This window comes from Venturia canescens, chromosome 7, assembly GCF_019457755.1.
Source record: "Venturia canescens isolate UGA chromosome 7, ASM1945775v1, whole genome shotgun sequence".
Lineage (NCBI taxonomy): Eukaryota > Metazoa > Arthropoda > Insecta > Hymenoptera > Ichneumonidae > Venturia > Venturia canescens.
In genome coordinates this window covers 14,429,504-14,453,018 of record NC_057427.1, presented here as the reverse complement: position 1 = coordinate 14,453,018, position 23,515 = coordinate 14,429,504, and the positions used below count along the sequence as shown (strand labels likewise).

Below are 23,515 nucleotides of genomic sequence, written 5' to 3'. Positions count from 1 at the left end.
AATCTTCGTAGACGTCACGGATTTTATTCTTGACAGAAGAACATTGAAATACTTTCATCGATATTGAACTTGTCTTTACAAATTATTATTCAATTCTCTGCGCAATAATCGTGCTGCAGTGAGCGACTATTACGTATCGTTTTTTCTGACCAAATCGCAACGAGGAGCACGCGAATAGTCAAGAGAATAATGGCCAACAATTTTGCGCTCAGTTGCATATAAATATATATATACTTGGATAAAGGAAGAGAGAAAGAGATTGCGAGGGAGGAAGTAAACCGAAAAGAGATGGTTGAAAGGGTTGAGCGAGCGGAACAGCCGTACACCTCAAAGCATTCTTATCTCCTGTGGCTCTTTTTCTCTTTTAATCGATTCCTCCGCCGCGGTACGCGAGCGCGTCCATCCCTGTCTCCCGATGGTTTGAACTCGACTACTGGAAAAGGAGGAAGAAAGAGGATCTCAACGGTGTAGGGGAGAAAAGTGGCAGAAGCAGAAGCCCCGTGCACATTTTATTTCGGTCACGCCCGTCAACTAAAGTTACGGCAAAGGAAAGAAGTAATTAAGCGATGGACGGCCGACTTGAATCCTTCCGAAGGACTTGATATGAGTGTAAGTGTGTGTATTTCTATGTGCACACATATTTCGATGGTGAAGAGCCTTAAATGGGTTAGTCGAGGCATCACGCTTGCTAAAATACTCGCGAGTTAGTTGAGCCCCGCTACGAATACAAAGTATCCTTGCTCCCTCTTATACACACAAACAAATACACTCCGCAGCACAGCTTGTATAAAGACCATTTGGGATCTGAGTCCAATCTCATAACAAAAACAGTTCTAGCTGATTTACTAGCTAATTTATAATTACTACAATAATGATTGTTTCACCGACGCTCGTGTGGTCTGCGTTGAATAATCATTATTCACCCTCCCGCGGGCAAGCCTGCTAGTTATATTTATAATAGCTTTTTGTAGCGCAGGTTCGACGATGTTGTGGCTTCTTTTTGTTTCGCTTCAGGGAATTACATATTGAATTCGTGCAACGATGGAAACTATGCGAGTTTATCAAAGATATTGTGGGCATGGGAAATAAATGGAATGGAACAGCAAAGAGGTGGAGGAGCAGACGAACATTGACGGCTTCTGCACTCACGTTTCTTTTTATGTTTTCATGTTAATCAAGTTTAATTACTATCACCGAGTTTCAGTTTTGTTTTCATAAAGTTCCTATCAATTCTATACGAGAATTCTTGATTTTCATGTCGAAGTTCTGGTTCTCGTAATTAAGAAAATTTTAATTAATTTGACTGGTACTGAAGTAATGAAACTCGGGCAGATGAGTATTTCTGACCCTCACTATTTTTTAAATAATTGTCGGAATGCTACGAAGAAAACACTTTTTTGAGAATATTCAGAGCAGTGTGGTTTGAGATAATAATCCGCGGATGAATTATTATTGTAATTTGTCGGAAGGATAATTTAGTGAAATTTATTTCACCGCGTTTTCGTGAATTTATTGTTCGGCTGTGTATTGCTCGGGCGTGGGATTATGTGTAAGTACTTAGCGCGGCTTAAACTACGTAAGCCTGTAATATTCTCACTGAAGTTCATTTCCGATATTCCGCGGATGGAAAGGAGGGAGAGAGAGAGAGAGAAAAGCTCGCCAACGAAAAAGTTGTGTGTATAGAAATGAGGATGAAAAGTATTTTTGTGCTTAATGCGTTTTATCTTTGATCCAGAGAGTGGAAAATGTAGCACATTTTATAACGTCCCGTGAATTCCCACTTCCTGGGAATAGGAGCGTAGTAGAGTCGAACTGATAGTCTTTCGGTTGCATCTAATTTGCTCGGTGGTATTGTTACAAGAACTCTAAGTGTACCGTGCACGAAATTGGATATCCGTAGAAAAGCAAACAAAATACAATTTCGCACCACACCAGAGACGGCTTTGTATCATTATTGTTTATTTTCAATTGAAAAACTCGATAATTTAGCTTCACTCGAGTGAAAGAAGAGGTCGTTGCATATAACAAAGCTTCGATAATCGAAACGTCGACTGTGACATTCGGTACTGAACAAAAACAAAAAGGGAAGAACCCTTTCTCCCTTAATTAATAATTTGGTGCACTCATTACTACGCTAATAGTTTCGCTGAAATCGTTCGTACGAATGCATGAGCGTATGTCGTTTCACATGCACTTAAAATTTTCCTCAGAATAAATAATAAACTTCATCCAATAACATAGTCGCATTACAAGTTTACAAAGTGCAACGTGATTTGTGTGAGGCGTATATACACGCGTGGAAGGACGAGAACGTATTAAATAAGTGTATGCTTGTATATACGACATGTGGGAGATGCAATTTACGATTAGCCGGAAGGGCAGGAGATTGTCTATTTAGCGTAATGGCAATTAGCCCTCTTGTTCGGTGGCAAATGCCCTCGTTCCTCGTTCCAATCGCACACGGTGCATTATCGAAAATTTTGTGAGCAAATATAGTTCGATAGTGTTTGATTGCCAAATGATGAAATCGTATCGCGTTTTTCTCTCTTCACTATTCGTGAAATGAAACGTCGAGTCTCGAGTCTGGAATTTTGGGACAAAAATTGTATCACTGCGAAGTGATTTACGAATAGTCCCAGCCGGAGATATTTTTTTAGCCTTTCCTTTTTTCTACAGAACCAACGATCCCTCGAGAATCTCATGTATCCTTAATTCAGTGCTTAATTGCTTTTTTCGATCGCCCCCAAAATGTATTATTCATCGATAGTCAAGATGAGAATGAGGCGAGAAAAAAGAGCTTCCAATTTCAAGAGCAGGAGAAAATAAAAATGATTTACTTACCTTAAACAGAATATTGCTGGGAGCCAAAACCAACAAGTGTTGAGAAGAAGTTGAGCACAGTACGTTTGATTTCCCTCTTCGGCAAACGTGCTTCGAGTTAATTGATTAATTAAAGTTTCCTTTTCTATATTGAATAACGGAACACAAAGGGAAGCCACAGCTGTTATCTAACGTTGAATGTTCCCCGAGCTTCTGGAAAATTACTCACTCAGTATAATATCGAGGAATGGGTGATGAATGTAAATAAGTAGCCAGAGGCTAAAATAAGCGCAGCATTAGCAGCTTGAGGGCTTCCCTTCGTTGATTGGCTGCCTGTTCCTTCCTCTCTTGCTGCACAGTTGTAGTTTACAGTTCGCAACAAGATGTATCTGTGCACAAAATCATCCGTAATAATTTATAGGTTGTCCGGAAAATCACGATCTATTTTAAAAAAATAAATTCCAAGTTATTTGATCCTGTAGATGACAGCTCTCATTCGCTTCCTTCGTCAGTCGGTTATCCACGAGATCATAGTTATTTTCGTGGTAACCAATCCATGTATCGTACGAAGGCAGCAATAAGTAAGAAAAACACATTCTACGCCAGGCATTGCACTCAATTCATCCCGTGATATCATCGGATCTCCGTCAAAGATAATAATAAAGATTCCTCTTGACAAATGTCGCCGATTCACTGAAATCCGTTGATAATTATTAATGATGGTTTTTCGGACACCTTGTACACGAATGTATAAGATGGTTGAGATCTGAGCCGTGAACTTGGTCACGACTGAAAAGACTTTCCTTCATCCTGGCAAATGCTGCTGGCGTGCTATTGCTAGTTGTGCGTTCTACTGCTCTCTGTTGTGTTGCCTCGCGGTTCTACGACATCTGGCAAGACACCGCGGGAGTGCACCCACGAGAAGTGCGGAAACTCTCTGCGGGAAAGCGGATTGCGTTCTCGCGGTTCCCTGTGTACGTATATCGATATGTGTCTCCTTTTATTTCTCTCCTCTTCCTACCCCTCGCTCGCTTCTGTTTTCCCTTTCTATTTCTGTTTATTCCTCCCTCCGTTTTTTTTTCTGTATAAGCTCTTACTTGAAACTTGTGGAGAGTTACAAAAAATAAAGTTTTAAAAGTAGCGAGCGAACAAGTTGCTCTGGAAAATTAAAAAGAGCGTGAATAAGCGGCGGAGGTTCCTTTTATAATATCATAACTCATAAATTTCGTTATCAGTTCATAGTTCCATTTATTTATGACGCACGCGTATACAAGTTTCATTGAAAACATTTTTCATGTATTTCATTGGGACAGAGTTGCAGTACATCCGCGAAAAATCAATTACCGGAGGATTCTCGAGTTTTTCAATCACGTTCGAAATCTCCAACTTCTCGAATATCTCATTCAACAGTTTTGATGGAAAAAATTATGGGGTAATAGGACGAACAAGTTCTCACCTCCTGCTATAAAAATTAGAACCTGCCGTTGATCCAAACGAATGAGCGAGTTCCAACGAGATTTATAACACACGAAGCGAAGGAAGAGTCGAGGAAAAAAAATAAAGATGATTAAAAAAGAACTCGGAATCGATCATTCGATAGATAAATGCTTCGATCGTGGAAAGGTTGGACATTGGAAGAATAATAATCTAGAACGATCAAAATCAGCGGAGAGAAGGCAAGTTGCGCACACATGCGGGCAATCCTTTAGTCTCTTCCTCCCGTTGGAGCATCGAGTCCCGATGAATTCGGTGCGATTCTGCACGTTTTGCAACGTCCGCCGAGTGTGCCCGTTTCCATGCGAGAGAACGGAAAGAAAGGGAGGGGGACAGTGAGGACGGAAAGGGGATGGAGAAGAATCCTGGATGGACGCAGTGGAGCGCGGATTCACGTACTCTTTACCTCGGGGATTTCTCTCGATGAGATAAAGGGACGGCCGGAGCGTAAAGCTGCACATAATTTTTACATTCGTAGAGCACACATTGCTATATGTATCACGTACTACATATAGACAAGAAATAGTTCAGAGCGAAGTGACAGCACGGCAGAATTTCGCTATTTTTTTCCCCTCGGAAGATAAACGTTCGGAATGACGTTCAAGTTGGACTGACTGCCTGTTTAACAAAGCTACCGAAACCGGTGCTACGAATACCGACTTTCAAAAAACTATGTTTTGATCATTTTTAATAACGTTTATCCACACCGCTGATGAGGCCTCTTTCAGGCTAAGTTTGCCTCGTAGCATCATGTTCCTCGGTGAAATAGGATTGGTGCAGATTCAGGAGCCATTAAGGAGTAAATATTATACGAGATTTCCGTAAACGGTAAAAGTGTCATTCACACTCAAGTAAATGTGAAGGAAGTAACGAGATATGACGTCGCCTGTCGTGTCGACTGTTCCACAACTATTCTACTGTGAATCATTCCTTATGCTGGCAACAGGCCTATATACACACACGTATATTTATGTATGAGACTCGAGATATAGGTTTGTATGCAGATGAGGAGGTAACAGTAGTGTTAAATACGTATGGTCGGACGTCATGTGGGACTTCTCATGTGAGAGGAGAGAATATTCGGCAAACATATAGCTCGGATCAAGTGTATATACGTGCAGCCGGTATATTAGCTAACATTCGAGGGTGCAAATGTAAGCTGATGGTATGTAGCAGAGTTAGAGAGGCTTCATAGTTTCATGTATATCTGAGCAGGCGGGTGGAGGAGCAAGAGACGAGAAATTCTGGAAGGGAATGAATATTTTGTAAAAAAATCTTCTGCCGAGACAGATTTTTGAGAGGGTTTCGTCGTCTTTTCCATTTGTAATGTAAAATTCTTGATTCCGAACACTAAAAAGTTAGAGGAAAGTTGAAAAAAAAAAAAAAAAATGAAAAAATGATAAAACTGATAGCAAAGAGGTTGAAATGTAGGTCGAGGCGATGTGAATTGCATTATAGATGTGTGTTGTTTATACGTATACATGGCTACGCACGCATACGAGTTTGTGTGCATATTCAAAAGCCATCCGCGAGCTCGCGGAATTACAAATCACTCTGCGGTCGAGTCTCCCCCGATATCTCTCCATTCCGTCCCCGCATCTCGTACTCTCTCGACCTCCGAGTTCTCTCGCGTAGGTGAATCTGTCTTTGTGCGAATGTACGTGTGTTATATTATTTTTCATTCATGAACTCGCGGGAACGTTCGAATTAATTAATCGTGAAAGCTTCGAACAAGTGTGGAGCATTTATCGTATACAGCGAATACCACAAGGGTACTTACACGCTAGACTAACAGAGAAGGATCTACACGTACGTGTATTCTCTCGTGGAATTGTATCCTCCGCGTGCGGAGGGAGAGAGAGAGAGAGAGGGAGGAGAAAATGGAATGAGAGAGGGGCGAGGTAACCTCCCGACAGGATATCCTTCAGGGGTTGTTTGCACTGGTGTTCGCCATGTTGCTAGTGGATTGCTGGCGTCGTTTCGGGGACTAGAGTCTGGTGGCAAATTCGAGCTTGATAATCGTCGAACGTACAAACAAAGCGGTGCAAGAGGAATTCCGGCTGGGACGTGGAGAATAGTGTAATTTGGGAGAGAAAGAGAGCAAAAGCGAAAGGGAAGAAGAGAGAGAGAGAGAGAGAGACAGACAGATAGAAATTGAGGAACAGCGGGCTTGATTCAAGAGGATACTCGCTCCCTTCTTAAACAACCCTCTGCCATCCTCTTTCGAGGCAAGTGCGATCCGTCTTTCTTTCTCCCTTGCTCCGTCGCTGTCCTCCTTTCACCCTGTGTGTTAATCTCACACCGTAAATTTAGCCGCCACGGGTGGTGTTTTATCTCACTCTTTGACGCGATGGTCGAGTCAACGGACAACCTGGGGTAATGCGTTTCTTCTTCCACACTGGGCGCTATCCAAACGTGAATGGCCAAGAGACCCACCCTCTCTTTTTCCAGCCCCTCGCCCCTTTCCCTTTTTCCATGACCATCAACTATATAAGAGTAAGTGGGTTAATAACGAGGGATTTCAAATTTGGCTTCCTGCCAGAAGCTCTGTACTCCCTCGGCTCGATCCACTACGTATATGCGACCTCAAAATATCGAGACGAATATCTCTGCGGATCTCCCCGCCCCCACCTCCCCTCCCCGCCCTCTGCCCTACCTAGCGGCTGTTCGTTTGTTCGCACTAACCCATCACTTTCTTCTACTGCACTTGTACGATTCTAACATTTTTTAATCGCTATTGCGGGCTCGAAAAAACGTGCATTTCACTCGTACATGAAATTGTCTGCTCTTTTCTCTTAGAATTAAGTGTAATTCTATTACACTTGATAATTAATGAAATTAAGAAGTGTTAACCAATGCCGATTTTATCTGGATCGAGTCTCGGTGATTCTCTTCTGTTTTAACCGTTTTTCTCATTTGACGTGTCCGTGTACGTCAGTCGGTAGCAATACTGATAACCCCGGACGAGAATTTAAACGTGACATTTTGTGAAACATTTTTTTAAATCTTCATCTAAGATTGTTACTAATTTGTAGTGAATTTTTGTTGTTTAATATTGAAATACATGCTGCTTTTTAAGCAAAGAGATCGAAACACTGAACTGGAGGACTTTGGAGAGTTTGGAGCTCGCGGTCGGTCAAGAAACTCATTCGTTCCCGTGCTATCCGTTTGCCTGCTTCTTTTCCTCCTCCCACCGTCGAAAGTACTACGTACGAATGCCACCACGAGTAAGTCCGATATCTCAACAAGACCAACCACTTTTCCTCGAGGTCGAGCACCATACTCTTTCTCATATTATTTCCCTCTCTATTTCGTTCACCTTCGAAGTTTCTCAACTTTCCATCCCTTGCACATGTGCAGCGATGACAAAATCACTGAATGGAATTCGCTCTGTTTGCGACCAGTTTAATAGACTTCTAAGAAGAGCCATCACTTTCTGCTGCCTTCGTTTTCATTTTCACTCATATTATTATCATCATTATTTTCTATATGATTATGATTGCCAGAATGCTCTTTTTGTTTTTATCACCATCGAGTATCATTCTTCTCGTTAATTCAACAGGGATTTCCGTTGCATTGCTAATGAAATTACCAGAATGTAAAAACATGTGATTCCATATACATGGAGTTTATAATTAAACCCGAGTGCATATTCAATTTACTTTAAAGAGCAGGACGCTATTCTGTAATTATAGCTCTCGGTGAAACAGCATGAAATGCACTGATGAAAGCAGTATAAAATTTCCTACCAATTTTCTGATAAAGCGCATGATTATTTAGAGCGGTTGATACGCGTTGAGTTAATCTGTCCTCAAATTCCCATGTCTGCAGGTCAGTGTGTAGGTTGTATATTTCATTATGGCAGTTTGTAAACCACAAATGTATGGAAATATGTGAGATATCAATGTACCAAGTGAAACAAAACAGTTGAAGCTTCATTTGGACAATGTGCATCGAAAACATTCGCTGTATTACGTTCATAAAGAATTAAAAAAAAAAAAAAAAAAAAAAAACATACTCTTTCGTTGTTACATGTTTCGTGTGCTTCGATTACATCACTTTGCAGCCACTTTACTCTTTAGGGTCGGTATATTTCCTTCCTCAAATAATTGTAGGAAAATTGATTATAGCATCGTACGAATGGAGAGCGAAAGGGTGAGTTTGAGTAACGAGATTATTGTGAATCGACAAGGCGGTTACACTGTACAACACTCGTGATTATAGCGTTATCGTTTATTGTATGGCAAACAGAATAGATTGAACTCTCGAAGAGAGAGCTAACTGTGAGGGCTTCTGGTGGTATTAAGGATAATGGAAACACGAACGAGTGGGATACGGTAAAATGTATAATAAATGTATACACACACACACACACAAACATAAATGTAAACATTTCCCAATATATATATATATACATATCTTCACGTGTATCTCTTTCTAGTGCTTTCTCTCGTAAATCACGGTAATTAGAGGGTATCCGACAGCCGTTTGGCTGTGCTGCTGTTACCGAATGAGAGTCGAAATGTAGGGCATACAACTTAATCTAACTTGGGTGTGCGGGGGCCCATTCGTGCGGCAATCGGTTTCGAACTAGTCGAATTGAGGAGGTGGTGCAGTCGGGGATGAAGAGGATGGAACTCGACCACGTATACATGTATACGTGCACTATTACAAAAGCATATATACAGGTGTACACGTGTTTACGTATGTACATCTATATAAGGAGAGATATGTCTAAATACACCGGGGGTCCGGAACACGAGAAACTTGTCACGAAATTCAGAAACTAGTGTGCTATCTCTTCGGTCTCTTGGCCACCCTCGCCACCTCTTTTCGGATTCACCCTGGTTGCGCAAATAAATTCGTTTAGTCACTCGACAAAGTTGAGTGCATCACGCTTTCGAGACAGCAATGACCAGCAAGTCCGCACGTATAGTGTATATTTTTTACGTCGAGAGGCGTGTATATTTGTATGTGAGGGTATGTGTAAACTTGAAGTCCGTGATGTACTCGAAACTTCAGTAATGCACCTCTCGTACTCATCCTCTCGAATTTTGATACACGACTCTTTTCTTCTTCTTTTTTTTTAGCAGGCTGAGTCTTCTTCGCGTCAAGTAATTAAAAGAAAAGTTGGGAGTAAAAGTTTGCCAGCACTCTCGTGCACTCAAAGTTCATCCTGCAATAATCATAATGTTGCCACTTTCCGTAGACCTTACACCGAAAACTTGCAGGGGCCAATCAACATTTTTTTGCATTTCTTTCTTTTCGCTCTTATCGCTTCGGAGCATATGGCGCCTTCCCGAAGAAATAGTAGAGGAAGATGAAAGCCCTCGCGAGATTTGTAGACTTTTGTGAATTCAACGTGAAATAACATAAAAAAGGAAATTTTTCTACTCCACTGAGCTGCGGGCATTTTTTTCGAAATATTACGCTCTACGAGACCACGCTTTTATCCTGGTTATCAATTATTTACATCCGAAGCGCAGTCTCGTTTAACTCGAATGTTCTGTATATCAAATCTGTGTAATCGCGATCACGTTTCACACAGCGGGATTAGCAAAAAAGAGGTTTTTTCCCGGTAAATTATTCGTAGCTCAATGGGCGACAGTGATTTATCGTATGCAATACCAGGATGCAATTGCTCTTTTATTTGAACGTTTCGAAATTACAACGGTTTGAACACTCATATTTTACGAGTGCATATATACCCCCTATTTAAATGTGCCTCCGTACGTATTTCTGCTGTGTGTTGTTTATACATACACGTTTATTACAGGAAGTTAAACAGGACGATAATTAATTTTCTCTCCGTTGTATTGTTTAAGGTGGCACCGAGCCATGGAAAAAGAGCGAGAAGAGCGCCGAACGAGGAGCCGAAGTACAACTACCGTGTATACTGATATCGTCACAATGCGGTGGTCTTCACAGCATAAAGTGGTACCATGGCAACACGAGGATTTTCATATTCAGCGAAAATGTTGGTCTCACTCGCGAGAGTAACGACATTGCCACTCGGTAAGCAGTTGAAAATATCAGTGATTTACACAGAGCTCTCGAAAGCTCTTTAAACTGTATCAAGAAGAATTTGTTTCGTCTTTGGACAAAACAAATTGGACCAAAAGTCTGACAGAAGTGATGATTTTTCAATGGCAAAATTGTTTCTCAGCTATATCGTGTCTGTATAAGAACGAACACTATTTTAATGATCTATTCGAAAAACTGAATTCGAAACAGCAGTCTTTCTCGTTAAACTTTGAAATTCATAAAGCTTCCTGAACGGTCACATGTACCGGACAAAATAATACACGTTATTTGTTAGACAAATATATTTGGATATCTGTATGCAAAGGGTAAGCGAGTGAAAACATTGCAGTTTGGTAATTTCGTTGAAATGTTGAATTTCGAGCAGATTTTTTAAACCGAATTTCATAATACACATTAAGGTTGTTGGCCCCTCACCTCATTCGGATCGATAAATGGTACAAACATGCAGGAAAATGTAGAGTAAACAGTGAAACTGGCTACAAATGCGTATAATTACAATAGACCATTTAATAAACGAATGTATGATAAATATATACATACGCGGTTGGTGAAATAAAGGCGGGAGTTGAGCGGTGAGGCGGTAGGAGAATCGTACTGTGAAAATTTTGCGCTATGCGGTATACACGCGTACTACATTTACGGTTGAGAGGAGAAAATTGATTGGAATAGTACATAGGCAAGGGGTTGGGGTATGTGTGTCGATGTTTCTGCATGTTGCTGTGTGGTCATAGACGAGAAATCGCGGGAGGAACACAGGAGTACGTTTGCTACACGCTCGTTACATGCGGGGACGAGTGAAAATATAAAGGGCGTGAAAACTTTGCAATTTAGCTCATCGCGGCAGACTCGCGGATTACGTCCTTTTGTTTCTTACTAATGGTCAATACGCGCGGGAATTTATTGCGGTAAAAACGCCTCAAAGCGCTGCCAGGACATCGATCAGGGGGCCTGATCAACGCCCTTTTATTTGAGACTCATTGCGGTATCCAGAGATTTGGTTGACGCCGCTGCAGTCGAAAATGGGATTAGCTTATTATGAGCTTTCGTGAATCATGCGCTCTCGGAAAATCGTTCACGACAATGAGAAGAGAGAGGGCGTGGAGGAACGGGACAGGAGTTGTGACGAGAGGGGAAAACCATAGCGGTGCTGGCATTCGCGCGTTTACCACACGATAATCAGCAATTGAATAAGGTGAATGGTCCCCACAATTATCGGAGCGCTACTAATCATTTCATGCTCAACATACCGTTACATGATTTTCCATTTTCCAATAGCACTGGGCCCATGAAGCGATCCCTACACAGGACGTGTATCTTCATTGCTTCAATGGCGCGAGAATCGTGCAAGTGCACACTTGTGATTCAAGTACGTTTGACAACTCGAGCATTTTTCAGTGACAGTCCCAAGCTTCGCAAGAGAAGAATTATTTATTCTCACGGATCTCACGCTGGGCTCACAATCGAAGTCTTTAGAGACGTTTCCAAGAGGGAAGTTATTTCCTGTGATAGAACGGATTTGTGCAATGGAACGTTGCGAGTCAGAAGATCGCGAGACAAGCCAGAGAAAACAAACTTTTCTATTGTATTTTTGCATCCAACTTCACACGGAGGAGGGCACCCATGAATAAATCAGTTGACCGGCAGATTCGTTTACTTAGTTCTTTTTCCTCGACACTATCCGAAGGTTGTTAGTTTTTTTTTTTTTTTTTTTTTTTTTTCATTCGAGATTTCATGGGTATATAAAAGTTTGGGAGCCGGGTTAAAATTGCGATAAATCTTGAAAACTGCACAGAAAAAGGCCAGAACGAAGAGGCAATGGGGACGCGACCTTTTGAAAAAGGAGTTCGAGTCATAAATATCCGAAATGATAATAAATTCGTTAATCCTCGAGAATAAAGAATCGGAGAAAAAATGGAGTTTTGCTGAAACGAGGGAGAGACACACGCGTAAGTACGTAGCTGTTTTAACGTCCATTCATCTCGTGTAATGCGAATGAGACTTATTCGTTGTGGATAAATATACACGTATATATGTAAAAGGGAATATCGAGCCTAGCGGATTTAGACTCTGTGACAACTTAACTGCAGGATCATCGTTAATGCAGAGATGCAGTGTTGGTGGATTTAGCGCGCAGTGAGGAGAGAGAGGGAAGAAAACTTTGAAAGCTCTTTCTATCTCCGAAAGTCCCCCTCCCCTTTTATTTCCCTTTATAGCCTTTTCGGCATAAAAAAATGTCGCTTAGGCGTTAAGCGGGAGGTTGGATTAAAGCAAGGCCGTAAAGGCACTTCGCTCAAACCACTGTCTTCCTACTTTCTCTGTCTCTCCCCCCCGTCTTCTGAGCACATAAAATATTCACCTATACATCGAGATGAGATTAGGAAAGGCAAATTTTCGTTGATTTAGTGGGATGTTCAGGTAAATTGGATAAAATCACGTCTTCGTTGCCAAATCTCATATACCTGATTCTCGGCGATGCTTAATCCTCTCCGTGATCGATTTCTCAATGTGCCATACAATTATAAACTATTTGGGTAAAATCTCGACGTTTTAATAAAATATCTTTGGTGATGGCAAGTCGTTTCAGAATTCTCCAATTCATTTATAAACTGGCTCACTCCAAATTTTTTTCTCACGTTCAAATATTCATATCAGTAATAAACTTTCGTACAATTTATGAACCTCGTCGATGGTTCAAGTATTTGAATAGTCATGTGGTAGTAAAAATCGCCAGTTCGTTTGCGAACAATTCTAGCAATAATTCAAAAATATGAGTTCCCACAAAAAATTTCATTTACTCTGGTTACAATCATTTTTAATGAGAATTTTTTTCTAACATGACTGTTTCCATACAATAATCAAGATTTTTCATTCAACTGCAAACAATCGCAGTGTGATCTACGCAAACTGAATGCCCAAGACACACGAATCTACTCGACCTTTGGATTTTGTTGGTTCATGGTTCCGTCCTCGAGCGCGGGTCATGGAAGTTCATCCGCAATACCTGCAGTCCAAAACGTGTATATGTGTCTCTGTGTGTGTATGTGTGTGCTATTCATATATGCACGTGTATATATGTGTAAATATCCACACACACACACATGTATATATTTGAAGCGCAGTGCAACGTTGTTGCGTATCGATTTTCGACTGCATGTCCGAGTCGTGCAGCCAGAGTCCAGGACACCGTATGCTGCCTATAATCCTTCCCAACCCTCCGGGCACTTGGTGCTTCGCCTCTCGAGAACAAGTCCGAGGTGTCGTGGCCCGATGCTGCATCGCGATATTGCCAAGAATTGCCAACGTCTCGACATTTGTCTTTTTTCCATAGAGAATTTCGAGCTTTTCCACCTGAGCGTCGACTGAGCTTTGATGACGGATGCATTGATTCTTTAACCGCATTACGCAGGATTCAGCCTCGGCGTTTTCATCGAATCGACAAATTTACGTCGATATCATTGGGGTATTTTGGTTTACGCGAATATTCGTTTATTTCTGATTGCAGGGCAACGATGGATTACGACGTTAACACGACGAAAACTTACCTGAGAATTCCAAACGTTAAACTCGAAGATGAAGGATTGTACAAATGCGAGGCAACGTACCTGTCGGTTAATCGAGAGTGCAACAATGTTCAGCACATCACGCTTACTGTCAATGGTAAGCAACTTTAGCGTCATTTATTCCTCTGTTATTTATGTTTTTGTGGTTTTTCGAGAAAAAGAAATAGCTGTGTTGAAGTGTTCCAAAAAGCATAATCGAACTCGCTGTTGTTTGTCGTTCGTCGCGACTCCATAATTTAATCAACAAACTAGATTGTTGCGATTGTCTCGTGCATGCGACCTCGATAATTTGAAGGCTCTGCGTAGCACGGTACAAAGAAAATTTCACAGATGCATGCACTCCGCAAGCGTCGAAGCGCTAATTAAACAAATGCTTCTAAATGTCTGAAGCGGAACATCAGTAAAATCTTTATTAATGACTTCTTTGTTCTCTTTCGATACAAAAGATAACTCTGTTTTCCTCGGCATATTTCTACCTCAGAAGCCAATTTTCCTCGCTGGTATGAGGGTAAAAGGAACGAATGTACATATTAAAAAGAAAATCGTTCGATCGTATTGAAATTAAAATGTTACTATTTCGAGAAACCTCTTGATATCTCTTCTTCCCATTTCTCATCCATAATTCTCATTGCTTTCTATTTTTTTCCGGACCTTTACAGCTTATTGATAAATACAACCCGGCAATATCTCTTTGTCCCTTTACCAGCAGAGCGTGGGCGCTCTTTCGTCGTGATATTATGAAATTGCTGCTGATTTTTTCCTCTTTTTTCTCTGTGATCTTTTGAAATTGGCCCTCGCCGTTAGGTACAAGGAGTTCTATGACAAACCTACGACCCGCGATACGGAATTAAATGCAGCATCTACCAACGTTAAATTTTTTATAAAAAACGTTGGTCATTTGAGAACGGACAAAAAGCATTAATTACATAGTATTTAAACTCAAACTTACGGCCTCGAAGAATCAAGAGCACGTTTCCCTCACATGAAAATTAGTAGAAAACCAAAGGAAAATTAGAGTTGGAAAAATGCCTGATGGAGCTTCTCTACGCAATGTCAAATTTCGGCGTCCCTTAAAACGTCCACGGTACTCAAGTTTTTTCGAATTGACGTGAAGTGTCCCATGCAACTTGTCCTTGTATATAGATAGAAATCGTAGTAGTATTTTCAATTCAGGTCGCAGAGAAATACTCCCTGCAGTTGAAGCGGATAGGAGTAGTAGAAGCAGAAAGGAGAGTGGTTAGTCGGAGAGCGCGCGCGGAGGGTCGAAGGGAGTAATAGCAGTGGTGGGTACGCGGCGACACAGGATTTTGTTCGAGATTGGACCCGTTCGATTGCGCCCCGACAATGGCCTCTCGTTTTATCTTCCACTTATCCGCGGCTCTCACCCCCGCCGCCGCTTCTTTTCCACCCCCTGTCCGTGGCAATTCTCTTCAACTCCTTGGTGTGCTTGGACCAGCCTAAAAGTGCGCTCCCACGAACACAGACGCGCGCGCGCGCGCGCACACACACACACACACACAGCCGTGAAAAGTCGTAGAGTAAAATCTGACGAAAAATAAATGAAAAATTCAAGTCCAAAGTGGGCGATAAGAACAAAACGAGCTGAACGTGTCCGACGACCAGTGAACACCGATATTTCACGATCCACAATGACATACGTGACGCGTTGCATTTCTACGAAACTTCTGAAAACGTAGCCATCCGCTAAATTCCACGTTCTCCTCTTTATTCTTTGGGGAAACACTGAATCTTGAAAGAATGCAAAAACTAGATGAATAACAACTGATTAATTGTGATACCCAAAGTGAGTATGAACAATGTTGAAAAATAAGTAATTCGTGACTTCGGTTTATTGGTAGATCTACGAATTACGAAATAAGGAAAGGAAAGCATTTTTTTCTCATGAATGTAGTTTTTTTGAAAGTGAGTTTACATCAATAAACTTCACATCAATCTTCGCTCCCCGTGTCGCACGCTGCTCTCGAGTTCGATCTTAAGAGTTTTTCGGACCCTGAGTGCAGCATAAAGATTCCTTCGTGTACAGAAAGAATAGGAAAAAGTTATCGATAGTTTCGACACGAATGAGAGGACAACAGCCTTTTATGGCAGTAGATATAAGTATCAAGGGGGCCAGGGTTGTTGCAGAAGAAAGAGAAAGAATATACACAAACTTGGAGTCGAGGTTTTTATACGAGAGTGTGTCGTACTTTAGCAAACGTAACGGATAATACTCAGGGCACAACGACCACTTGGCTCTTATAACACAATCCGGCATAAACAGTAGTACCTTCGGATAGGTACCTGTGATATGTATTAGTGCGCAGGCTGTAATATACCGTTGAGTATATCAGGCTCGTATGTACTGAGGGTCCCAAAAGAAGGGAAAAAGTCAGCGAGACAGTTAGATCGAGAAATGTTGAGGAGAAGAGTTTTTGACTTTCTCAGATGCGCTTCCATAGCTGGGGTAATATTTAATTGGTGGAAGCAAATCTAGTGAGACACTGATAGGGGAAGCTAGCACGTTCCACTTTCTGCGTCAATTTAGCCAATCAATCCTTCGTCGTTCGATCGATGAATCGCTGATGAACGGTTCACCGGATACGGAGAAACTGTCTGTGAACTTTTGGTTCCCGGAATTTCACGATCGGACCAGCCTCGACGAATCGGATCTAAATACTGAGACGCCCCGTATATAAGTGTATGTATGCTCATACGAGAATATAGGTACAGGAATGGTGTATATAAACCAGCTGTGTAAAGGAGCAGAACTGTAAGCTCGACGGGCTTCACTTAAATCACAGGTCTTGCGACCAGCAACGCTTTACGTGGTGCCCGGCTAGACGTATAATCCACGCGTACACGTTGCACTCATATTCTTTCTTTTTTACCGTTTCCGGATCTCACCCGGATAAGTCAGATATACACACGGGAATTTCCATGCCAAAATGCTCTTTGACCTCGATCTTTGTTTTCGCAATCACTAAACTTCCCTTCAAATTTATCTTCTACTAACGGGGCTGAGAAAAGTTAAAATCAATGAACGAAGAATAGTCAACCACACGCAAAGGTTTGAAGGAACGTTGAATTCCCTTCAGATCCCCAATGAATTGTTTTTCGTGTGAGGACATTTAAAAAGATGGGAGCTAAAACGCACAGCGTTTTGATACGGAATGTCCCGCATCCATGTGCCCTACGTTACACACAATATTTCGCATGATATATATATACATCCATAGAAAGTTCCTAGAGATTCGCAAGCATCGGCGAGAGAAGACCTTCCGCAAAAGTTGAACTCTTTCATTTATTTCCTCCTCTTTTTTTCTATTACATATAGCGTCAGTCCTAGAGGTTGTAGCGCAAATAACCCGGAGCTCCGTGCACCCCGGAGTCGATTTTTCGTGCCGTGATCTCTCTTCTTCTCTCCTTCACGATGTATAGACCTTTGAAGAGAACGACCAGTGGTTGAGCTACATGTTTCATTATGTTAATGCATGTATATCGTGGAATCATGAAAGAGCAAATCGGAAAATGGTCCGGAGTGCATCACTGTACGTCGATATTACATTTCTAGCTCTAATATGTACATTCTACGAGTGGTGCGTATCGGTCGCAAGAAAGCTTTTTTACGATTCCTCGCAATCATCGCAGTCTCTTTTGCAGTATTGATCCATCTCGGAAATACAGTTCTCACGAATGGAATAAATGTGCAACTTCAACCGGAAAATCATTCGCTCGATCACTTTATTTGACAGTTTTTTTTTTTTCAAACTCACGGGATATTGCTAAAACTCGATCAATCAAAATTAAATTCAACGTTCCACGACTAATACGTCTGCTTTGTTAGTGAAGAATTACTCGATTATTCAAGAAAATTATTACGATTATGAATAATCTTATCTGTAAGTTTTTTATGTGCCTCTAAAGTCAGGAACAAGGTTTTTCATGGAGAATGATGATAAAAAAATACGATGAATTTGTAATCATTGCAAAGCGTCGATGGCCCACGATGATAAAAAAAATAATGAGGATCTGTACAAAATAGGGCGCAATGATAAAATATATCAGCCCTCACATGTATTAAGAGTACACACACACACACACACACACACACACACACACACACACACACACACACACACACACACACACACACACACACACACACACACACAAGAGGCTATTCTACCGATAATAAACCTATAGAATGGGAGGACCCATTTCTCGTTCGCCCTCATCCCTTCCTTCTTCTCCTTCTTCGTCTTCTTCTCCTTCTTAATGAAAATTTACGATCATTTTCATCATATTTCTACGATCGATCCTTACCGGCTACTTGTGTAATATACACTCATATACTACATGAGAGACAGTATTATATAACGAGGAGATGGGAAGAATGGAGAGAAGATCTCTCTTATACTCTATGTTATACGTCTTGTAGATAGGAATTCAGCACGTTCTCAGGATCTTGGATAGCATCTTCCACGAAACGGATAACGAGAAGGAATACTCGGTTTGTCACGTTCTATAGATATAAGCAATTCTGTGTCAATTCAACAATTGAACCACAAGATTTGTCTTTTTGTTAAAAATCTATTGGATATTATATTTGTTGTAAGGCCAATTGGGTTGTGACGGTTTTTCTCGATAATTTTTCTTCAATTTTTTTTATTCCGTTTCGAAAACATGAGTTGTAAGTTCGTGGAATTCTGCAAGGGTTTGTTTGTCATGAAGAACGCCGTACGTATGATAAATACACACTAGATAAAGAGAGGGAGAGAGCGAAGGAGGGAGAAAGAAACACGAGATATAATATTATTAAGGTAGACAAATATATGTATAAAATGGTTATTCAGTTCTGAAAGAGAACGATGTATTACGATGAGATGAACTCACTGAGAATGGGCGTTCTGCACCTTTCTTCTTGTTCCTTCTCACCATTGGTTGATAATAAACCGTGATAATACGAACGGAACGAGTTATCGGAATGTTTTCGTCGCTAGGAACTCTTGGAAGTCGAGGAATTTAATTTCACGCTTTCTATCTCTATTCCTCTCTCTCTCTCTCTCTCTCTCTCTCTCTCTCTCTTTCTCTCGTTCTTGCTTTTCCTTTATCCTGTGCTTTGTCTTCGAGGGGCGCGACAGATCGGATGATTTCGTACCTGAACCCGAAGAAATTTCCAAACCAAAACTCGTATACCACGTTCAATGGCGTCCTCGAATTTCTCGGATCCTCACCCAAAAACGTGTATTCTTGAAGTCTCTCTGGAGACCATATGACATTTTTTTCTATCCCAAATGTGATTTACGAGCTGAAAGGAATTAATTGAATTGGAAGAAACAGAACGTCACTGACGACACGCTGGAACGTTTCTCCTTATCGATTTTGTGTCCAGATAAATGTTTTTCTTTTTCGTAAAATATTACCGAAAGTGTTGGGCCATCCGATCGCATCGAGAAATTCAGAGGATTCAGCGATATATCCGAGTGCCTTAAATATGAAAATTATTAGTACACTCAGTGGAAGGGTAGATTGAAGGGGTGAGGTCCATTAAAGTGAAAGATGGAAATGCTCTTTTCCAGTTATGTAAAACTGGGTCATCCCTTGGATTTTCATGTTACCCCCTCCCCCACACCTCTTTTTCCATCCGTCTCTATCTTTCTTCCTCCAGCTCGAAACTGTACCGGAACCATCGCGACTTTTATACCCTCTCCTGGTTCCTTTCTCCATCCCTTCCTTTCTTTTTCCTCTCGCTTTCTCTCTCATGCTCTTTCTCTTTATGCCCGCATCCAACCTTTCGGTATATCAACGTTCGTATTATAAGTTCGCAATTTCACCATCTGAAAAGCGATTTATAAAGTTTAGAGAAAAAGTTTTTATAGGGTAATTCGGGCTGGTGGTACGCGAGGATGAATGTTCTTCGTCGTTGGTTCGGTGAAAAAAAGTTTTCGGTTACGCAGAGATTCTTCGTGTGGGAAATTACAGCTTATAGGAATGGGGGCGAAAGAAAAGGAGAGCGGAGCGAGAACTGCATATATAGATCAATATAATGAGGCTAACAAGAATTGAGTGATCGAGAGCGGGAGAAAAAACTGTGGAGTGGGGAAAAAACGACTCCTGTCACTTCAAAGTGCTCATATAGGTTGGACATGGTTCGTAAGGCTTCCGGGATTGTGGTTGCCGAGATATACCTGTACATTCCGATTGCCTGGACTCCAGTGTACTGCTGCACTTGCAGACTCACTTCGCCCCGGTGCACCATTCAACGGTGAAAGTAAATTCGAACAAAAGCCTCGACAATCCCGATTCTCACACATAATTGAGGTACTTGGGAGCAGCATGGATTTTACAGTTCCGCGTAACTTCGTCTTTATCTATATATATACATATAATACGTTAAATAAAAGCTGTTCCAGCGTCACATATTTATTTATATACAGCATTGTTTAGCCATTGCTATATTTATCGAAAAAGACATATACCATTCATATCTCGTCACGTATATATATCGATAATGCATTAGCTTGGAAAGTGAGATTATCTCGAAAAGGTGGAGTTAAGCTCGACCATGTCGGAGTACAGAGCCGTCGACGTATCGACATTTAATATAGAAACGAATCGAGAAACAAGAGAGATTAAGAGTTGAGTTGAATTCACATTGCTTGTACAGTAGAATCTTTGTTATAAGCTTATTCCAACGAGAATAATGTTATCCGAGAAAATACTAGATTGAGAGCAAATCTCGAATCGATGAACGAGGCGAAGCTTCACGAAGTTAAAACAGCACGTGCGTCGACGTCGAATACTGGTATTTTATGCCAATTTCTCCTCAGATGCTTTTTCCAATGATTTAATTTCATTAGGATTTTTGGAAACCGTATTTGTGATCGAGACACATTTTCCACGCAGTTAATTACACAAACCATGTTACATGAGAATTGAGCTCATTTGACTGGTTTGCGAAAATTAAATTAGTATAAATCGAGTGTGAAATTTTCCGCGAAATTCATGCCCAAAACACGCGGACACACAAGTGCATGACTGTACATTTGATCATCATAATCGTCAAACTCTGTAAATATATTAGGGTAATATGGGGCAAAACGGACACAGGACCCCGGAATTCAACTTTATGGGGCAAAATGGACTTTCCTGAAACTGAAATTTCATAAAACACATAAAATTTTTTTGTCGGTTCCAAATCATGTCCTAACCATAAATCATAGTAAATTGTCGAATTCCACGGTGACATCCCCATGAAATTCAAGTTTCAAAGCAAAATAGATCCCAAACTACTTTCTCACTATCTATTCGCTTTTTTGACTTATTTTTAAAAACCACAATAATAATCAAAGTACGAATAAGGAAAAAAAGGTTTTTTATTCATTTTTTACAAAAATCACACTCATAGCTGACATCTTCGTCTTCAACACTTGTACACAATAAGGTGTGTGCCCATTTTTTGCATGTTACACAGTAAATCCAATCTTCAGAGGACAACGAATGTAACCGTTCGCAAAAAATGCAACAAACGTCTTCAAAAGACGAGGATTTGGCTGTCTTGGTGAGCTTTTTTTCTGTCTGCTAAACTGTTACATTTCGAAAAATGTCGATATTTCGATTTTTATGCCTCGGAGGCTGTGTCCGCTGTGCCCGGAAATTTTTTTTGAAGAAATTCCGGAAACTAGGACCATGAATCAATGGTGGGACTCCGATATAGTGCGAACACCAAATATACCCCAACACGATGGACCCAAAGTCGATTTTTTGCATTCCTCAAAAACATGACAAATGGGATATAAGATTTGACTCATTTCTTTTCATTTATATCCAAGGAATAGAGCCTGAGTGGTCCCATTTCTTTTCCTATATTACCGAGTTGACATCCTATTCCGGAACAGTCGCTTAGAACGGCTGTATTTCGAAAAATGTCAGTTTTTCGATTTTTATGCCTCTGAGGGGCCGTGTCCGTTTTGCCCCGAATTTTTTTTTTTTTTACGAAATTCGGGACACAAGGACTGGGCATCAATTTTGGGACTCAAAAATAGTTGAAAGGCCATATGCTCATCAATGAAACTTGCTTAAATCCTTAAGTGTCCATTTTGCCCCATATTACCCTAAATCTCCTACAATTATCGACTCGATTATGTAGGCAGGATTTAATTCCATTCGTTCGTTACCTCAGCAGTAGCGTTGAAGTTTCGATCGTTGAAACCATCATTTTCTTCGATTTCAATGATGTTTAATTGTATGTTTGGAATTCGAGCTGGTTGGAGCATCGTCGCATGCAAATACAAAGAATTTTTTCTCGTAAATTATTCTCCTTCTCCTCGTATATAAACACACGATTATAATGATTGTTTTTTTTGTTGTTTCATAGTTCGACCCGATTACGTGAGAGTAATCGAGAAAGACGAAAAAATAAATCTGACTTCGGGGGACGTACTTGGTCCGATAAACGAGGGTAAACTGGTCAGTCTGCGATGTGAGAGCGGCGAGGGCAAACCCGTTCCTACAGTCGAGTGGTACAAGGGTGAAGAAGTTCTGAAAGGTGAGTTCAGTCGACATTGAAAAAAATGTATTTTCACAACATTAATTGACGGTAATATCGACGGTCTTAGCAAACCATTGAAACCTCGTTAAGCAAAGAATATGCAAAATTTTGGCCCTCGTGATAACGCTTAAAATCCTCCGTTCTCCCGTTCCAACTAAAATGATAAGCTCATTGAAAAAACGCTTTTAAATAACCCTGGAAGACGTGCACTCATACACATTTTGAGCTCCGATGAATTCTTTCAGCTCGCATCTCGACGAGAGTTTATAAATACGAAGGCTCGAACTGGCAGAGATTCGCGTCAATTCCGTGAGAATTACCGAATAGCTTGAGGTAAAAGAGAGTTGAGGGGTAACAAAAAAAAGGTAGTAGAAAGTAGAACGCGATAAAATCAAAATTCATCGACATTGAAATGGTGCAAGAGCTTTGGATGTTAACCTGGAGAGGGTATTTCATTTTTTTCGCTTGTTAAGCACTCCTAGGGCGTCTCTCGTGTACCGTATAACGTTGCTGACTTCAACCTCGGGGATGAGTTTGCGCTGAGAGCGAAGGAAGAATAGAAAAAAATCAGGAGAAAGGGCCGAGCGAGAGCGCGGGGTTGGAAAGCCGCTCGGATGAAATGAGCCCGCAGACACTTTACGGTCCGACTAAGAATTCCAGTAGCGTAACGAAAGGGTTGTAAAAGATTTATGTCCGTTTGACTGTCCTTTTCTGTACTACCAAGCAGAGCCATACCCAACCTTTCGTTCTCTTTTACCGCGAGCGGTTAAATTCCATGGAGGGAAATATATCCACCCACGGATCTCATAAAGTTACACGCGGAAATCTTGAAAACTACGATTCATCGGCACAGCTTGTACGAATGGCGATGCCATTCATATATAAATATAATGCCTGCGAGGTTAGACGTACGAAAGAAAAGTCTACGTGCGAACAAAGATACGTAGATTTTTTCACCCCTTTTACGGGCGTCCAACATGCAATTTTTCTTGCGTCATATGATTCTGCTTTATTACTCCCAGATATTTCGAGGCACAATGCATTC

The 23,515-nt window shown here is 41.0% G+C and overlaps 1 protein-coding gene across 4 annotated transcripts in view; it reads left to right on the top strand.

Annotated features, from left to right (window-relative positions):
- Window positions 1-23,515, top strand: part of nrm (neuromusculin) — a 142,452-nt gene that overhangs the window by 75,037 nt on the left and 43,900 nt on the right. For all 4 annotated transcript variants that reach the window (XR_006261465.1, XM_043422960.1, XM_043422962.1 and 1 more), the window contains exons 2-4: window positions 10,140-10,329; window positions 13,862-14,016; window positions 22,297-22,467. Coding sequence is in view for 3 of the 4 variants with exons in the window: in XM_043422960.1 (XP_043278895.1) it covers window positions 10,140-10,329; window positions 13,862-14,016; window positions 22,297-22,467 (516 nt within the window). In the remaining variant the exon portion in view is untranslated. The remainder of the gene's footprint in view (window positions 1-10,139; window positions 10,330-13,861; window positions 14,017-22,296; window positions 22,468-23,515) is intronic.